The following is a 20,810-nucleotide window of genomic DNA, read 5'->3' as shown; positions in this document are numbered from 1 at the left end:
TAATATTAAAATGAAGTGAAAAATGTGAAAAAAAAAAAAAAAGTTACGGCATTTCTAATTTCAAAATACTCTCTAAACAAAAATTCAAAAATTCACAATTTCTCCTAAATAAAAATTACAAAAACTAATACCATATCTTAACTCTCAACTCAAAATGGGCCCATTTATGAAATCTTCATATTTCAATTTTTAAAAATAATATATTTTAATTTATATAATGATATTTTATTTTCAAGTAAATATAATAATTTCATAGGTTTGAAACACCAAGAAAAATATTATCTAAAGTTAATTTTGTTAACAATGGTATTAATTGTTTCCTCGAAACATCAAATTCAATCAAATGTTAAAATTATAATATAATTATTTTATATTTAAATTATTGTTATATTAAGATTAAAATTTAAATGTGGAATAAATATGATAGATCATTAATATGTTGTAAATTATTATTTTTACAATGAAATCAAATTTTAAAGTAATGAGATTATATTTATTGATAATTATTTTAAATAAAATAAGGCTAGTATTAAAATCATTTGATATTCATTTTAGTGTGTTTCAAAATTATTTTTACTTTGTAATCATTTTTAAAGATTCAATATTAATTTTGTTAATGATAAATTATTGATATAATTATTTAATAATTATAAATAATAACATTTTAAAATTTTTAATTAAGAAAAATGGTTATTATTTATTTTTATTGTTTTAAAAAAATAGTCATAATTATTGTTCAAGTTTTTTAGGTTATAATTCATTTTTTTACAAGTTTCAAATCAGATCGATCTCAAGTTCAGGTCATAAAGAGTTTGGGTTGTCTTAGTGTGTAGCTTTTTGGGGATAAAATTTTTTCAAGTTTAAGTTTTTAACTTTTTTTAATTAATTTGGATCATTTAAGATTTGATGTCAATTATTCTAGTAAAAGTTATCTATTTGAAACTCTCTCTTGTCTCATCTTTGGATATCGACAAAAAAACCTAATGCATTTGGATAAAAAGTTTTAAAATGAAATCATTTTAAAATGCGTCAATTTAAAATAAGAGTAGTTGTATATATTGCTTGGATAAGCATTAATTTGGATAGAGATATTTGATGAAATAAAAATTAGTTATAATAAAAGATTAATTATATTAAAGATAAAAAGAAAATATAAAAAATGTAATATAGGTATCATTAAATTTATAAAAATATATAACATTATTAATAATATGAAATGATAAAAATAAATTTTGTAGTTAGAATTGAAGAAAATAAAAATTACATTGAAAAAGGAAGTGTAAAAAATATTAATATTTTATTAAAAATAATAAATTTCACAAATTTCATCGCAAAAGAATAAAGCTTAAAAAATAAAATTTGATCGTCTAAAATTTTTACTCAAATTATAAAATTTTTTGTAATTATAATTTTTATTTTGTCGAATAAGATGGTTTAATTCTAAAATTTTAAATATCTCTATAAATAAGTTTTTGTCCAAATGCACTAAAAAAACCTTCAAGTGTGTGTGTAAATTTATAGACAACTTGAATACTTGCTCAATGAAGACGAATGATAAAGTACCTCTTATAAAGTATATCAGGAAATAAATCCATTTGAAAATTTGGTGAATGTCGATCGATCCTAAAAATTTTGATTAAAATGGAGCAGGTAAATCTAAACCTATAGATTTTGCCTACGTATGCCGATGCCAAAACGACACCATTTAATAAATATGTTCTATGCAAATAGACAGTCAACGAGGATATTTCTGTAATCCAAAAGTTAAAAAATAAATAAATAAATAAATAAAGAGACCTGCATATTTACACTCTTTATTAAAAATAAATATTTTAAACAAACGCTCTTTATTAAATGATAGTATTTTTGCACTCACAAACAAAAAAGAAAAAAAGAAAAGAAAAAGTCATGTAATGTAGCGTAACGGCAATCACATAATTTACAAGAGAAGAACGGAATGGAACCATTTCCTTCAATTATTCAAGCTTTGCAGCAGATGAAACGGCCAAGTCCTTTAGAAGGTTGAGTTTCCTCTCTTGACATCTCAATATCAACACCTTTCTTATTCTTCTTCTTCTTCTTCTTCTTCTTCTTCTTCTTCTTATCATTTTTAGGCACTGTCACAGCCAACACACCGTCACGCATTGATGCCTTGATCTCATCAACCTTAGCATTTTGGGGCAAAAGGAATTGCCTAGAGAAGTTGCTTCCGCTCCTTTCCCTGCAATGCCATTTCTCATAATCAACGTCAGGATCTTCTTTTCTTTCCGCACAGATTTGAACAACTCTTTCTTGATGAATTTGGAGCTTCACATCCTCCTTTGTAAGGCCTGGAAGATCGATTTCAAAAACGTGGGCTTCAGGAGTTTCCTTCCAGTCCATCGGGGTGTCGATGAAGAAACCCCCAAAGGGATAAAAATTGCTGGTTTGGTGGAACAGAGATTCAAGTAGAGACATTGTCGTATGTTGTATTGTGCTGAAGTCGTTGGCTGCTGTTCTCGTTAATGCTATAGATTATATATATATAGCAGGCTTTGTATAGAACAGGACAGGGAGTTCTTGAAACTTCCGGAGATGGATAGAGAGATAAAATTGTAGAATGTAGGAGAGATTTTGTTTGGTAAAAAATTCACTTATTAAGGGAAGTTTCTGGGATAACCTAGAGTTCAAGAGTCAAACCACCTTTAATTATTGAAATTTTCTTTGAAATTAACACCATCATATCATGAAAATGAAAATGAATGGGGATATATAGGCCATGGGACATGAACAGCGGTCCAAGTTTTAGTTTAATTTCATTAGGCAACTTCTAATCCATTCAACTTTTATTTTATGCAATTATTTTTAGTGTAATCATAATCAATATTTTCTAGATTTAAAAACAAACAAAACATTTTTTTGGTCAAACGGAAACATGTTAGAGGTTTTTTTACTAATGTCTGCCACTAGAACAACACAATTCAAATTGATGTCAGCTACAAAAGAACAAAAAAATGAGGACAAGAAGTTTTTAAGCAATGAAATTATATCAAAGAAACTTGATAATGAAATGCTTGTTTCTATCATCTGAAACTCAACAAATTCATTTACTGAAGGAGATACGATGGTAAGCTTACATAAAACACTAGAATTTGACTTGGTTTTCGCTTAGGTTCGATTTTTTTTTATGGATAATTCGTAATTTTATTACCCAAAAAGAAGTAATTCACTACTACCAAATGTACAACTTTTATAATTCCATCAGCCATTCTTGCTTCTATACAAATATATCCCTTTTAATTTTCATTTCTCCCGTAAATCTTTATTTACATTATCAAAAACAATATTCTTCAATCCCATCAACCTTAGCTGTATCATCTTAAGAATTTACTTTTTGCAATAGTAAACCGCCTCTTATTCCTTTCACTCTAAATCAAATAAATGTATGCACCCAATGCCAGTCTCAATATGATAGATATTTGCCTATGCCATGCCACCTTCATTTGTTTTAGTCTCAGTTCTTCCCATATATCTGCAATTGAGTTCCCAATTCTTTCCATATATACGCACCCCCTGCCAGTCTCAATATGATAGATATTTGCCTATGTCACGCCATCTTCATTTGTTTTAGTCTTAATTCTTCCCATATATCTGCAATCAAGTTCCCAATTCTTCCCACATTCCATCCCATGCCTTCCTTTGTTTGCAACAAAAATCAAGAGGCAAGTCTCTTCATTTGTAATAGTTTTTTCATGGTCCAACTACTACTTTATGTAATGGCACCTCCCATATGCTGTGCCCTTTAAGCATATAACTGTGCACCCATGCAATCCATAATGAACCTACTTGTGAGAAAATAAACCATATTTGCCAAATCATAGAAGCCTGATTCCAAATGAACAAATCATTTAGTTGGAGTCCTCTTTCCAATTTAAACCTACATAGGGTTTGCCTTTTAACCTTTGCCCCTTTAATTGATTCATGCTGTTATTTCTAAAAGTATATTGAACATAACTGAATTACCTTCTGGATCACCTTTTATGGCAGCATAAATGTTTGCACTAGCAGTGTTGAATATTGAATATGATCAATTGTATTAGCTGTAGTCTACTTGCATATGATAAATTTTTTGTTGCCCAACTACATATTCTTGTTGTTATCTTCTCTATCAGCAGTGTGCAACCTTCATGGAGATACTGCATGTAACTAATGAAACCCCAATGTATCTTACATGGAGTGTACCAAGCTTGAATCTTGTCACCAGTACTATCTCTTGCAAAACCCTTCTTGGAATACATGTACAGAATAATTCACTTTCTCGTAATTACGCTGAAAACCTGAATATGTAGTTGGGATCCCCTACCTAACTCCTCTTTCACCTCGAAAGTAGCTTACCATCCCCTTATTAATGGATAGAGAAAACCTTAAAGTAGTTAGACAATTCTGAATCCATATAAATCTCTTCAAAAATGATATAGTTAATAGAACATTTATTAACAATTTCCAATTTAAGGCATCAAATGTTTTCTTCAAGTCTATTTTTATTGCACATCGAGGAAAAAGTGTTACTCTACTATAATCCCTTACCAATTTTTGGGCCATAAACATGTTGTCTATTATGCTTCTTCCTTTAATGAAGGTGCTTTGATTTTTAGTGATGAGGTGTAGCATTTATAAATGACTGAATAGTAAAAAATGGGCCTACAGCCTAAAATACTTCTTGGAGATTGCGTTTTTGGTACCAAAACAATGATAATGGAGTTAAAAGTAGATAGTAAATCATCTTTTTGAAAGAAATAGAGGATAACATTAATGACATCATCCCCCACAATACTCCATACAGTTTTGAAAAAGTACGCATTATACCCGTCAAGGCCTGGTTCTTTATCACTATGTGTGAAAAGATACCTTGCTGAATTTCTTTCCTGGCATACAGTTTTGAAAAAGTGCACATTATACCCGACAAGGCCTAGTGCTTTACCACTATGTTGTGAAAAGATACCTTGTTGAATTTCTTCCTTGGTTATAGCTTGAGATAGCTTTGCTTGGTTCTTCTTTTAACAGAATGGCTTGCAAGATATTTGCAAGCAATTCTTTAAAGCAACCTATTACATTCTCATTTACAATGCTTAAAAAATGCTTGAAGAAACTTATAACCTTATAAAAAATCTGTGAAAGTGTTGTTGAGATTTTTCCTTTAAGCCAAATCATATTTTGGCTAAGACATTATCATATTTATAAAACTTTGATATTTGATATCTTATAAAGGTCTTATTTCTTTATCATTGAACTTGTTTATATATATATATATATATTTCACTGTTGATACTTATATGATAAAGTTCTCAAAATATATATAACGTTTTACAAGAGAATTACAATGGGATTGTAATTATAAAATCATTATTGCATAAAAGCTTTATATTCCAAAATAGTTTCTAGTCGATACCTTATTAATAAGAGGACATTGACAAAAGCTGTTGAGATTATCACATGGTTATACTCTTACTTATGAAGCAAGTAACCAATCCCATAAGTTAAAGTTTGGATAAACTTGAGCTAACTTTTAGGTGCTTGTTATAAGAACAAGTTCACTGAATATAACTCAATATGAGAATGCTATATGGTAATTCACATAATGTCTATAGCTACATTCTCATGTGATAGTTGTATAAGTGATCTTTTGACTTAAGATTACTTATAATCTTATATGATGAATGTTATACATTGATTTTACTTACAGTTATAGCCAAACCAAAAATGCTCTAATCGAGTATTGGTGGGTATAACATGAGGCATAGAGGATGCATAAAGTAAACAAGATGAAATTCATCACCTTGTGTAATTAAGAGAGTATCTCAACTAGTCTTGATTGAATTAACTTGAGAAATCATTTGCTAAAGTGAAATAAGAGTTTAGAATTGTTTTAAAGATTATTTGTGAGTTCATGTCAAGGATAAGACTTAACATGATTGAACAAGATTGAGTATATACTAAACCATACTCAATGTTTAAATCGAGATACTATGTGATGAAAGGATAGTAATTATACACTAAGACCATTCACGAATATGTTATCAAGTCATATTGACTTTTCTTTAAAACTTAAAGGTCATGGCAATAAAGCTAGCATTGATCATGATCTATAAACATAAAATTGGCTAATTGAAGAATTATTGATGAAGAAAAAAAGTTTATTTCATCCATAATGGAATATTAAGGCTCATAATGCTTGTGTTTATTGCCAACATACTAAAGAACCTAATAGGTTACACAAAATAGGACAATTGTGAAAGATTAAAATCAGGATAAATTAAGTTAGACTTAATTTGATTTTGGTATGACTAAAACTAAGAGGAAATAAAAACAAGAGAAATAGTTTCTTTTGTTTTGGTACATTCGACTAGCATAAGGTTAATTGTGAAAATTTGCATTCCATATATTAAACTTAATGTGGTCGAATGCTTCATTTATAAAAGGAACATCAAGTTGCCTCTCTTATAACATTATTCTTCTAAGAATAAATAAGATTCACTCAAGGTAAAAATAAGCTAAGAGAGTTTAAGCAAAACTTGAAAGATTATAAGAGATCTTGAAAACACTTACTAGTTTAAGTGTAGCTTTGAGTTTTATCAAACCTTAGAGAATATTCTTTCACAAAAGTTTGTGTGGATCACTATTAAAGGCTGAACACTTAGGCAGCTTCTTGACTTAGGAAACTATTTGAAAGGTCACTAAATTTAACCAAAGGAATTTCTGCATTCAAGGTAACCATCTAAATTGAAACCTATGCATGCTTGTGAAGTCGTATGTTTGTACAATTTTATTGATTGATCTTGACTTTAGGAAATTAAATTTTAAAAATTTTACTGCTTTAACTTTATATATTTGTCGTAATGGTTTTGTGTCCGCCCGATGAATTTGAAAATAAAATAAAAAATAACAGAGTCACCACTAATCTTTTTTTGGCTAGGTGCGATTGACCACCTATTAAAACATATTCTTTTAATGAAATCTTAAAATTAATTAAAATGATAATTTTAGGATCTGTGCAACAGTTTGGGTTCGAGAGTCGGTTATGTGTGAGGAAGGATTAGCACCCCCATAATGCTCGTTTAAAATGGTAACAATTAACTATGTGTTATCCATTGATTTTAATAGAAACAGTCTTATTTTCGATGTTTGAAAAATAAATTCCTTGATTTTTCATTTATTAGTTTTTTTTACTTATATATTAAACTTTAAAAATAAAAAATAAACTTAATAATAATACAAAATTAATAAAAATTGTAAGAAAAAGAAATTTTTATCCGAAGATGAGATTCAAAGGTACTCCAAGTAGTGACGCTTACGAAATCTCTAGGTGAGAATAGTTTTTTTAAATACTACCAGTGTATTAGAGTATTTATAAAAAGTTTTCAATATAATAAAATTTTCCTCTTTGTTAATAAAAAAATAAAAATAAATTAATTTATTAAAAAAAATCTTCTCACCTAGGGATTTCGTAAAGCATAACTACTCGGAATATTTTTAGAATCCCATCATTGGATAAAATTTTCTTTTTTCTTAGTTATATTGTTCTTTTTAATAAATTAATAAATTAATTTTTTTTGTTAGCAAAGAGGAAAATTTTATTATATTGAAAACTTTTTATAAATATTCTAATACACTGGTAGTATTTAAAAAAAATCTTCTCACCTAGAGATTTCATAGCCATCACTACTCAGAGTACCTTTGAATCTCATCGTCAGATAAAAATTTTCTTTTCTTACAATTTTTATTAATTTTGTATTATTATTAAGTTTATTTTTTATTTTTAAAGTTTATTTTAAAGATTTTCTGGGGTTCAAATCCCATATTTTAAGCCCAAAATCCATGCTGCCAAGTTAGGCTGTGTGTCAGGCGGCTATTGGTGGTGGCGGTGGCTGGCATTTTGGACTTTCGGTGATGGTGCATTTAATGCACTCAGATTTTGTCAAACTGAACCGGATAAAAAAAGAAGAAGAATGAAAAGAAAGAAAGAAAAAATATAAAAAAGAAAAAATATATAATAATACAAAATGGTGTTTACAATATTGATGCATAATTCCCTTCAAGTGTTTCTAGTTTATGCCCTTCCCTATTATACAACACTTTTATCGTGCCTTTTTTCTATTTGACAATCACCATTTTATGAAAAAACCTTGTTTTTTGGTCTCTCTCTTGGATCCAACTAATCCTTGATTTTTGTCTTAACATATTTTCCTTCACCTATAATAGTTCTAGCAATTCCAATTGAAGCTCTTTCTCTTTTACCATATCCATTTTGAAATCTTGGTTTAGTCTAGCACTTTACACCTATTCTAACTTAGCCCTCTTTGCTTTAACTCTCTCAAATAGGTCACTAAATTAAAGAAATTAAGCTTCTTCAATGCCATTTTTAGCCTTTTAAGCTTCTTATGCAATCGTATCATTATTATACCTTTCTTTGATTGCCTCAACGATTATTCTACCAGCTACATGAACATTGGATGCTTTGTCTAAAACTTAAAGAACTTAAATGGTTTTGGTGGAGATTGACTAGGCACATTCAACTTTAACAAGGTAGGGCAATGATCAAAGACTTAAGGTGGGAAAAACTCAAGGTCAACTATCTATGTAAGCCATGTATCATATATGAGCACTCTGTCCAACTTCTTATCAATTGTATGATTTTCGCAAGTGAAAAGAAGCCCTATGTAAGGGTGATCCATGATAGCTAAATCTTACATGCAATCCTAAAACTCTTTGATGGATATACTAGGTACTATGATCCATTATAATTAGAGCTCTTTATGGGATGAGCTATAATATTATAATCACTAGCCAGAGCTCATAGATAGTTTGAAAGTGTGCTTTGTAATAAGTGTAGATGCATCCATAATCTTCTTTGTTCTACATCATTATTTGATCCATAGATGGCTGTAATATAAAACTTATAATTCCCATATAAAACTTTACATGTTATACATTGGTTTGTGATAACCATAGGTTCCATTGATAGTTCTAATCTCTACATCACGTATATTCTCCCTTTATGAATAGTAAAATAGTTATAAAGGACAAACCACCTAACAAACCTATCATTTAAGATGAGCTACATTTTATGTTACTCGACTTTTGTTTTAAACAAGCATACCATCTCTACTTTTAATCTCTTAATCCTACCTAATACCTCATTTTGTTTTAGATGTGCATTAAAACCCTTTGACATTCTAGATAAGTATATTCATAAATAAGAGAAAAAAATGTTGAACTCTTGAGGTAGTATGATCTACTCTAACTTGCTTATTCTTTCTTTTATCAATAGGTCACTTCTTTTTATTCTTTAATTGCTTCATCAAATCCATAACTCTAGCAGCAATTACTCTATTTTTTGTTTTAGAAAACTGTAGATAGGTTCTCCCACCACTCTTTCTTGAGCTTTTAGCTCAACTAGATTTGTGCTGTCAATTTTAGTTACCTTTTCTCTTTTTTCAATAGTGTCAAGAATAGCACATTTGTTTACTAAACCAACTGTAGCTTTTACCTTCCCTTTTGCCCTTTGACTAATCACTTTGCCCCCTGTGACTGCTTTTTCTACATCCTTCACATGTTTTGTGAAATGCTTGTCTTCATTTGTCTTATTTAGTTGCTAATCCATAGTTGTTGTAACCACTGGCTTATGCAAACAATCCTTGTTAAAATGATCGAATACACAATAGTGATGGCATATTGGAGACCTTCAAAGGACTTCTACATAGATGAAAGTTACCCTCCTATCTTAGAGCATAACAGCTATGAATCAAGGTATGTTTGTAGCAACCTTAATTTCTACACAGATTTTTCACATATTTAGGTTCAAAAGTTTGAGAATATTAAATTATTAGAAATTATTTGATATATTGTTAGCGAAAATTTTTAATTCTACAAGTAGAACTAATATGGTGATACATGTCTGGCTTATTTTTTAATTATTATTTTTATTTTTTAAATACTCTTTAAAGGGTATGCATTATCTTATTAACTCCACTTTTAGAGTTAAAAAACTCTACTATCAATTTATTTGATAATAGCTCTTAAATTATTGACAAAAGAAAATTAATATGGGAGAAATTTTTAATAAAAGAAAATATATATTAACGATGAAAAAATTTATGATAATATAATAGATAAAGACAAAAAAAGTATTCATGCATATATATAGAGAGAGAAGTTATTTGATATACTGACTGTGAAATTTTTTAATTTTACAAGTGGGGTTAAGATAGTAACACATATCCCACTTTTTTTTTAAATTAATTTTTTTAAATATATACTTATACACATGTGTCACTATCTTAATTTCATTTGTAGAGTTAAAATACTCTACTATCAATGTATTTAATAATTTCTCATATATGTTTCATATGCACACAAGTGATAATTAACAATAAAAGTTTAATTTAATAAAATAATTGGAAATTGTACCATTATGTTAGGGTAAACTATTTATTTTACTATAAAATAATAAAAATTAAATTAAATTAAAATATTACAAAAAATTAAAATTAAAAATACATAGTATTTCATATATTACTATTACATTTTTTGTTATTTATTGATGTCGAGCTTTAACTTGAGGGTATTCATATGAATGCAGAAGAAAATGACGGTTAAAGACAAAGGTAAGAGGTATTCCCTGTATTTGCACTCCGATGAACAAGTTAGTAAAAATCAGGTTGACAAGAAAGTAGAAAGGAGAGAGAAAAGTGAATGGGATGAATATGCCTTCATGGTGCCTGAGTCATCATATTTATAAATAAGATGAGGGGGACCATAAGGGAACAATTAAGACAGGACCGAGCTGAAGTGGCACTAACCATATTAGGCTGACCTAACATCTCAAGTCGATATAAATGATAATGATCCCCTGGTTATCTGCTAAAAGCTTTAAGAGGAAAAAAAACCACTATACATTTTTTACCATCAAATGCCTATAATACTCTATCCTTGTATCAGGTGATTTGAGTATTAAATTGTTAAATTTATTATCGACAACTTCGATGTGTGATAGATTGGTTGGGGGAATAGATTGGCAGCTTGGTTCGTTGAAGGCCAACATTACAAGAGAAGGTCAATTTTGGATGATAACCAGCTTTGAGCCATGGTTTGACCTAGTGGCTCTTCGATCTCGCGTGTGTGTTCTGGATTGAGTGCATAATCGATTAAAGGTTGCCAAAGTGATAATTATCAATGGTGATTCAAGATTAGCTCTTTTGATTAAGATGAGATCTTTTGGTTGAATTGAGCATTTTTGGCCAAGCTAATCAGTTTGGTTAAGGTGGCCCAGCCAAGCCTTTATGTAGGTAATTTATCGAGATGAGCTTTTTGATCGAGGTGGCTTAGATGAGCTCTTTGATTGAGGTGATCGAGATGAGCTCTTTTGGCTAAGGTGAGCTCTTTTGGCTAAGCTAATTATTTTGATTAAAGTGGCCCAATCAAGCTTTTATATAGGTAATTTATCAAGATTAGCTCTTTGACTGAAGTGATTAAAATACGTTTTTTTTATCATGGTGGTCAAGATGAGCTTTTTTTTATCTAGGTGATCAAGATAAACTCTTTTGGCTGAGCTAAGATTTACTTTGGCTAAAGTGGCCTAGCCAAGCCTTTATGTAGGCAATTTACTAAGATGAGCTTTTTGATCAAACTGATCGAGATGAGCTCTTTGGCTGAGTTGTTTTATCAAATTAGGCTTTTATGAAGGCATTTTATAGATCTAAGCTATTTTGGTCAAGTTGAGTCTGAGCTCTTTGGTCGAGTTATTTTGTCGAATTATGCATTTATGAATGAATTTTGTAGATCCAAGCTCTTTCAGCTGAAATAAGTCTGAGCTCTTTAGTTGAGCTATTTTGTTAAATTAGGCCTTTATGAAGGTATTTCGAAGATCCAAGCTCTTTTGGTTGAGCTGAGTTTGAGCTCCTTGATAGAGCTGTTTTGTCAAATTAAGCCTTTATAAAGGTATTTCATAGATCCTAACTCTTTTGGTCGAGCTAAGTCCAAGCTTTTTGATTTGTTTTGTCAAATTAAACCTTTATGAAGGTAGTTTATAGATCTGAGCTATTTGACAAAGCTATTTTGTCGAATTAGGCCTTTATAAATGTATTTTATAAATTTAAGCTCTTTTGGTCGAGCTTAGTTTAAACTTTTTGGCTGAGCTATTTTATTGAATTAAGCCTTTATGAAGGTATTTTATAGATCTGAGCACTTTTAGTAAAGCTAAGTTTGAGCTTTTTGGCTAAGCTATTTTGTCAAATTAGGCCTTTATGAAGGTATTTTATAGATCCGAGCTCCTTTGGTTGAGTTGAGTCCAAGATCTTTGGCCGAGTTATTTTTTCGAATTGGACCTTTATGAAGGCATTTTGTAAATATAAGCTCTTTTGACTGTGTTGAGTCTAAGCTCTTTGACCAACTTGTTTTGTCAAATTGAACCTTTATGAAGACATTTTGTAGATTCGAGCTCTTTAGGCCTAGTTGTGTTCAAGCTCTTTGGCTAAGTTGTTTTGTGAAATTGAGCTTTTATGAAGGTATTTTTATAGATCCAAGCTCTTTTGGTCAAGCTGAGTTTGAGCTATTTAACCGAACTATTTTGTCAAATTAGGCCTTTATGATTGAGTCTGAGCTTTTTGGCTAAACAATTTTGTCTAATTAAGCCTTTATGAAGGCATTTTATAGATCCAAGCTCTTTTGGTTGAGCTGAATCTGAGCTCTTTAGCTGAGTTAGTTTGTCTAATTGGGTCTTTATGAAGGTATTTTGTAGATTCGAACTCTTTTGGTCAAGTTTTGTCAAAGCTTTTTGGTCGAGCTATTTTATCAAATTTGGCCTTTATGAAGGTATTTTGTAGATTCGAGCTCTTTTGATAGAGCTAAGTTTGAGCTTTTTGGCCTAGCTCTCCCTTATTCCTATATGATTCTTTTTCTTGGTGGCATTGTTTTATACTTGGCTAATACGACATCTCCTACCTAGAGCACCAAATGTTGGTACCGAGCTCCAACCTGAGGGTATTCTTGTGAATGTGAAAGAGAATGACAGTTAGAGATAAAGGCAGAGGTTGTTCCTTACATTTGCCTTTCGACATGCAAGTTAGTAAAGTTCAGGTTGACAAAAAAGTAGGAAAGAGAGAAAGAAGTGAGTGGAATGACCTTCGTGGTACCTTAGTCATCATATTTATAGGTAAGCTGAAGAAGAGCATAATGGCACTGACTATATCAAGTCAGATCAGCACAAATGACAAAGGTACCCCTAGTACTTTACTGAAGGTTTTGAAAAGGGAAAAGATCACTATACGCTTTTGACCATCAAATGCCCCTAACATTATTTTATAAGTGTTGTATTTTTAATAATTATTTGATTAACATGAATGATTTTTTAAATTTTGTATATTATAAATTTTTTATAAAAGTATTAAAACAAAATAAAGGGAAAAACAAGAAGGTAATTTTTTATTTTTATATATTTTTATATTTATAACTATTTTTATATTTTTATTAGTCTATTTTATTTTATTATAGATAATAAACAATAAAAACTCACAAGTTATAAAAATAACACACCTAATTACAATTTAATATTGGATAAACTCTCATATTCCTTTCTCCAAATCCAATTAAAACACAACTTATAATGTCTCAATCTAATTAAATTTCAACACAAAGTTACATGCCAAATCTAATAACTTATTAAACTTTTTTTTTTATCAACCAATAGCTATTTGATAAATAGAAAGTAATTTGACAACTCAATTGTAAGATGTCATTCAATTGAGAGTTGTCCCGGTTTGGGGGCAACTTTTATTGTATGTTATTAATTAATCTATGTGTAGAGAAAGTATTAACACTCTCACAACATCCATCCAAAGATGATGCCAATTAATCTTTTATTATCTTAAAAGGTCTATCTAAATGGTATTTTATTCTTAACTAAATTTCATTATTTGAAATGTTAAAAAGTTTTAGGTTTGATCTAATATTTTAATAAAATTTCAAAAAAATTATCTCACTTTAAGATTTTTAAAGAAACCCTTATTCATTGAAAAAGTTCTATTGTTGGATTTGTTTAAAATTTCATAGAAAAAAGTTTTTTTTTTTTTAATTTACCAACCTTTATTTTTTTACTAAATAAAATATTTTTTATTGGAATACTTCCTAAATCTTTTAAACACTTTTTGTAAGATTCTAAGAAAATTTCTCACATAGAAATTTCAAGCACCACTTGCAATTTAATTTTTAATTTCGTCATTAGAAGATTATTCATTTATTTCCATTTTTTAAAATTTATATGATATAAATAAATAAATTTTTCAAACACATATTATTAGTAGTTTTTTTTTTTTTTTTAATGTTTGTTAAATGATCAAAACATATTCATAATCTAAAAATTTCAATATGTATGTGAACAAAAACAAATAAGTTAATAAGTAAATTAATAAATAACACATAAAACTAAAATAAAACTTAAAAAATAAAATAAAATAAAAAACCAAAATTAAAAAAAAAAAAGAAAAAAATTGATTGCCATGTGTACGAAATGCAAAAAATACCAAAAGTTCTTTCTACATATCATCCCCAATTCAACCAATTTATTTCATATCTTAATTAACCTTTTAATCTTTTTTTATGTCTTATATTAGGTGTTATTGAAATTCAAAAATGGGAATAACTTTACCAAAATAAAGAAAACCAAAAAAAAAAAAAAATGATTGCTATGTGTTCAAAACAATGAAAGCTATCAAAAGTTTTTTCTCCGAATCATCCCAACTAATTTATTTCATGCTTTAATTAAATTTCTAATATTTTTTATGTCCCATATTAAGTGTAAATTGAAAAATGAAAATAACTTTAATAAATTTTATAGATATGCATTTATATTTCATTATTATGTAATTTTAAAAATAATTGTCACACTTTTCTAAAAAATTTTTTTAGATCCATCCACTCTTATTTCTTTGAGCTAAGCCATTTGCCCATTATTTAATAGGTTAAAAAAAAAAAATCCTGAACCCCCCATATCCAATAATCTAAATTCTTTTTCTTTTTTTTTGAAATTAGCAGCACCCTTCTTTCATATTCTAATTGCTCTAAATTTCAGCAGGCTTCTTGAGGAAAAGTTGGTTTATCTCTTACAATTATGTAAGGCTTTGAAATATCTTCCAATTCCAATTCCAAATCCAAATATTAACTCATGGCTATGACCAAAATCAATACAAATCTCCAATATTTATGGCAGTATGTGCCCAGCTAAAGCAAATCGGCGTTGCGAATATAATGTTCGATAAAAATCCAGAGCAAATGTAGCTTGAGTGACTGGCAAGGAGACGTGTCGGTGAGAAAGCCAGATCGCCATCTCCACCCACTGCTATCCTCCTCGCCTACCACCGCATCTCTCTCTTCCCTTCCTCCCCTCTTTGTTAGTCATCTATCACTAAACCATTTTTTATTCTTTCTCTTCACTCCCCGTTTTTCATATCTTTTTAAATTATGTTTTAAATTTGATAAAACAAGCCAATGTTCTGCCCAAACGTCCCCAATAATTTTCAAAAATTTCTTCGATATCCACAAGATGTCAATCATGGAAGAGCCAAAGGTGCTACCGCATTTTGTGAAAGGAAGCTTCTATTTGCAACCTAACAATTGCTTTATACATCCATTTTTTTTATTATAAAAATATCTCTAAATAAAATTATTTAATTAACCTTTGTTAAATTTCATTTCAACCATTTCATGCAACCATTCCGTCATTAAACTATTGGTATTATTTTGTACATTATGAAAATGTATATCCAGATTAAAAAAAAAAAAAAAATTCGGTTGAGATGAAGAACAGTGAATAAACCATTAAAATTACTGAAAATTTTGCACTTCTAATAAGTGAACATACAACTAATTTGTAGAACACAACATTTCACCAAGTACTCAAAATGCAGAAAACCACATACAGTCTAAATTCTCTTAAAATAGAAACAAATTGAATAAGTTGGGTAAATCATGTCAACTGGCTGAGTATGTTAGTTAAAATGACGTAAGGTGAAAAGCTTGTTTCTCATGAGATTGCTTCCCACTTATGGAATAAAAGGGCGAAAATGTGTATAAGATTAAAATATTAAATTAAGCAATGATATTGAAAAATGATTGTAAATAAAATAAGTTTTTACAATATCTTTTTGTTGTTATTACAACTATTATAAAATTTTTCGTAACAAATTTTTTTGTCATTGTATAAAATATTAAAAAATAACTTAAGTAACGACATTGAAAAATCAATACAAATAAAATAAAATTTTTACAACAACATTTTATTGTCCTTACGAATAATAGAAGAATTCACGACGATAAATTTTATCATTGTATAAAATATTAAAAATTCAATTAAGCAACAATTATAAAAAGTCATTATAAATATACTAATATCTCACAATGATATTTTCAAACGATGTAAAATAGGGTTGCTAAATATCTATTATTTTTTAGTGATTGTAAATTGTACTTGTAATTTTAAAAAAAAAAAAATTATTGATTATAAATAAAGAGGTTAGAAATTATTTTAAAATGCATCTTATATTATAACCTATTTTTTTCTTACCTCTGGTTATAAAACAAATTATGACATCTTAAAAGCAAAATGGAAGCCTCCAGGAACGAGAATCATGCGTTTGTGATAGAGGAAATTAAAGTACCAATAATAAGAAAATTAACAAGAAGGATTGCTTCTACATTTGGTACAAAATAAAAAGTTTGCATGATTTTGCCTTTGTTTTGTCTAATAATTGCCTGTAATTATTGATTACAAGCACGTTATTGTCGATTGTATTCACATGGGTTGTCTCGCTCGTGCGATAAAAGAATAATTTATGAAATGATTCTAAAATGGCGTACCGAAAAGGGCAGTTTGAATGCATTAAGAAATTGAATAGGATGTACCTTGGAGTTCCTTTATTTGTTTATATATATAAGGTTATAAAAATTGGATTAGAGTAAATTTGATTAGGATTCCAGTATTTTAAACAAATAAGTTATAAAATTGTTGGCAATTAACTTTAGTTTCGTTTGATAAATGTTTTTGTTTTTTAGATAAAAAAAATAATAAAAGCATATATATAGCAATAATCATAAGGTATAAAATCACGTGGATGGAATATTAATCAAGATTGTTTCCTGAGGAATGGGAATATATATGGAACTGGATAGAGGGAGCTATGAATTTCTTGTTTTTGGATATATACTTACACAGTGGTTTTGTTGTTGGTGTATCCACATGTATTGTTGCTAATTAATAGCTAACTTTATCCATGTGACAGGTAATATGCTTTTGCACTCGAAAAACTGGACTCAGTAAGCCCTGCTTTATAAAAATTACCTAGGGAGGGACTTTTTGTTGAAAATTGTTGCCAATACTGAGATGACTGCAATTAAGGGGTAAATATATGCTCGGATATGTGTGCAAGTTGATTTAGATTTAATGAGGTTTGCCTTGGATCTAATCCCACGTTGAAAATTGAGTGAAATTATAAGAGTTAAGAATTTAGTTTGATAATTTCAAATAGTTAGATATTAAAAGAATTGCTAAGTGGAGTATTAAAATGGAGCAATTAGGTTTCTAAGATAAGTTTTAAGTAAAAAGTTTTTTTATAATTTTTTTTCATTTTAAAAATATCACAATTATAAAAATTTATTTGGTTAATGAATTGGATTTTAAGTAAATCATTTTAAATTGAACCGAAATAAATATATTTTTATGTTCTTGTTTTTATTCTAGAGTTTCACTACTGTTTTGTGTGTGGGTGCTGTATGTGTTTGTTTGTTTCCCTACAATATCGTCTTCTTCCAAATATACATATGAAGGGATGAATCTTTGTTTTCAATGTGGCAAGCATTCTTAGTCACACCGGAAGGAGACATGTCCAAGTAAAGCATCTGGTGAGCAAGAGTCCATGGTTCAACAACTCCCGGACTCACTCTAGTGGTCAGAAAACTTGTATGAATTCTGCAACTCAAAGTGATAAATCTGCATATGGACCATGGATGTTGTGTGTAGGCGCAAGACATGCACAGTTTGTAAATGATGCAAAGTTAGTATGGCGGCTTTAAAATGAGCAGAATTCTACTTGGCCTAATAAATGGGATAGATATTGCGGTAATAAACCTAAAACTAACGCTTCTTGCTCTATTGCCTGGAAAGGATTTAGAAAATTTTTCTGACTTGATGGATTCTTTTAATTGTTGCTTTGGATTCACATGTTCGTAGTTCCCTTATAAATGATTGTAGATCGATCATGCAGAAATCACAAGAATCCGACTTGTGCATACTTATATAGAGAAGCCAATGCTTGTGCTGATTTTTTACCAGAAATAGTAGCTTACCAGAAACACGCGACTTTCCTATGTTTGTTGAACCTGTGCCTGATGTTGTTGGGGTTGTTTTCCACATAATTTGTTTGTCATAATGTGAACCATCTATAATGTTAATTTTACTAATGTATGGAGCACAATGTTCCTTTCATAATATGCCACGTGTTGCACCTTGATTGGCTTTTTTTATTTTTTTTACTCTTTTCATTAAAAAAAATAAAAATTTTTAAATTTATGAAATGTATATATATTTGTAAAGTTTGTATTTTTATTACGTGTAAAACCAACTTATACCAATTTTTTTTCTTTTCTTTTTTTATCCTTTTGGATTTTTTAAATAAAAAAATAATTAATATATTTTTTTATTATTTTAGAATACATTTGAATGATGTATGATTTATAGTTCTGTGTCCTTTTGCTATCATATGTCATTTTCTTGTTTTTACGTTTTTTCTTTACTTCCTTTAAAATTATTTAATAAATATTTTAAAAATTATAAAATATTATTATATATTTTTCAAAGATTCTTTTATAGTTGAGACCCATTGATATTAAACTTTTTTATTTTTCTTTTTTTACCATTTTTTTACTTTTCTCGAATTTAAATTTTTTAAAATATTTAATAAATTTTTTTTTAATTTAATTTTTTCGTAAGGCCCACTTGATATTAATTATATATCACATGTTTTTTTTCTTCTTACTATAATTGACCAAAATTATTATAATACCCTTCTTATCATAATAACGAAAATACTTCTCTTATTATATTTGACTAAAATTATTATGATAACCTCTAACTATAACTAAAAAAAAAAATCCCCTTTTAATTAAAAAAATCCCTTTTAATTGCTTCATCTAATGCATCTCTTACCTAATTACAAAAATGCCCTTCATATTATAATTAGTCAAAGTTACTATAATGGCCTTTAATTATAATTACAAAAATACGCTTTTAATTATTTTATAATTACATATTAAATTTTAACATCCATACAATAATATAAAATTAATTTCCTTATAAATGATTATAATACCCTTTTAATTACTTGACTATTGAATTAGATGCATCCAAATTGATTGTGATGCCCCTCTTTCTATAATTAACTAAAATTATTATAATGCCCCTCTTCACATAATTACTAAAATGTCCCTCTAACCATAGTTGACCAAAATTACTATGACGCCCCTACAACCATAATTACACAAATGGTCTTCTACCATCATTTGTTAAAATTACTATGATGCCCCCTAGCATAATTGCAAAAATACTTGTCATATTATAATTTGTCAAAAAATACTACAATACCTACTAACCATAATTATGAAAATGCTTTCTTATTATAATTATGAAAATACTCCACATATTATAGTTGGTTAAAATTATTATAATAACCCCTAACCATAATTACTCAAAGAAGCCCTTTTGATTGCTTCATGTAATGTCTTTCCAACCATAATTACGAAAATAAGTTTCATATTATGATTGGCCAAAATTACTATAATATCGTCTAAGTATAATTGCGAAAATATCTTTTTGATTGTTTCATAATTGTGTGTTAAGTTTTAACATACATACAATAATATGAAATTAATCCCCTTAGAAATGATCATAATACCGTTTTAATTGCTTGACAATCGATTTTCATACACCTACATTAACTATAATGCCCTTCTTTCACTAATTAACTAAATTTATTATAATGCCTCCTCAATATAATTATTAAAATACCTTTCTTACCATAATTGGCCAAAATTACTGTAATGCCCTTATAATGATAATTACAAAAATACTCTCATACCATTATTTGTCATAATTACTATAAAACCCTCTTATCATAATTACAAAAATATCACTTATATTATAATATACCAGAATAACTATACCCTTTAACCATAATTACAAAAATATATTTTTTAACATAATTATGAAAGTAACTCGCATATTATAATTGACTAAAATTACTATAATACCCTTTAACCATAATTATAAAAAAAAAAAATCCCTTTTGATTACTTGATATAATGCCTTACCTATTATAATTATGAAAATATCGTTCATATTATAATTAGCTAAAATTATTATAATACCTTTTAAGCATAATTACGAAAATATCTTTTTGAAAGCTTAATAATTAAGCATTAAATTTTAACATCCATACAATAATATGAAATTAATACACTTAGAAATAATTATAATAACCTTTTAATTACTTAACGATTAATTGCATGCATTTAAATTGATTGTAATGCTCTTCTTTCAATGATTATCTAAAATTACTATAATGTCCCTCTCAACATATTTACTAAAACAGCCCTTTTACCATAACTGGTCAAAATTAATATTATATCCCTACAACCATCATTTTTTGAAATTACTATAATACCCCTTAGCCATAATTACCAAAAAAAAAAAAAAAAACCCTTTTTGATTGCTTTATATAATACCTGTC

The 20,810-nt window shown here is 28.4% G+C and overlaps 1 protein-coding gene across 1 annotated transcript; it reads right to left on the bottom strand.

Annotated features, from left to right (window-relative positions):
• Positions 1-1,385: 1,385 nt before the first annotated feature.
• On the bottom strand, positions 1,386-2,666 carry LOC111276657 (18.1 kDa class I heat shock protein-like). The gene has a single exon (XM_022862412.2). The coding sequence runs from the start codon at positions 2,455-2,457 to the stop codon at positions 1,981-1,983; it is 477 nt and encodes a 158-aa protein (XP_022718147.1). The 5' UTR covers positions 2,458-2,666; the 3' UTR covers positions 1,386-1,980.
• Between the last annotated feature and the right edge of the window lie 18,144 nt (positions 2,667-20,810).

This window comes from Durio zibethinus, chromosome 25, assembly GCF_047325235.1.
Source record: "Durio zibethinus cultivar Kanyao isolate XHJ-2024 chromosome 25, ASM4732523v1, whole genome shotgun sequence".
In the NCBI taxonomy this organism is placed as follows: Eukaryota; Viridiplantae; Streptophyta; class Magnoliopsida; order Malvales; family Malvaceae; genus Durio; species Durio zibethinus.
This window is presented reverse-complemented; position numbering and strand designations above follow the sequence as displayed.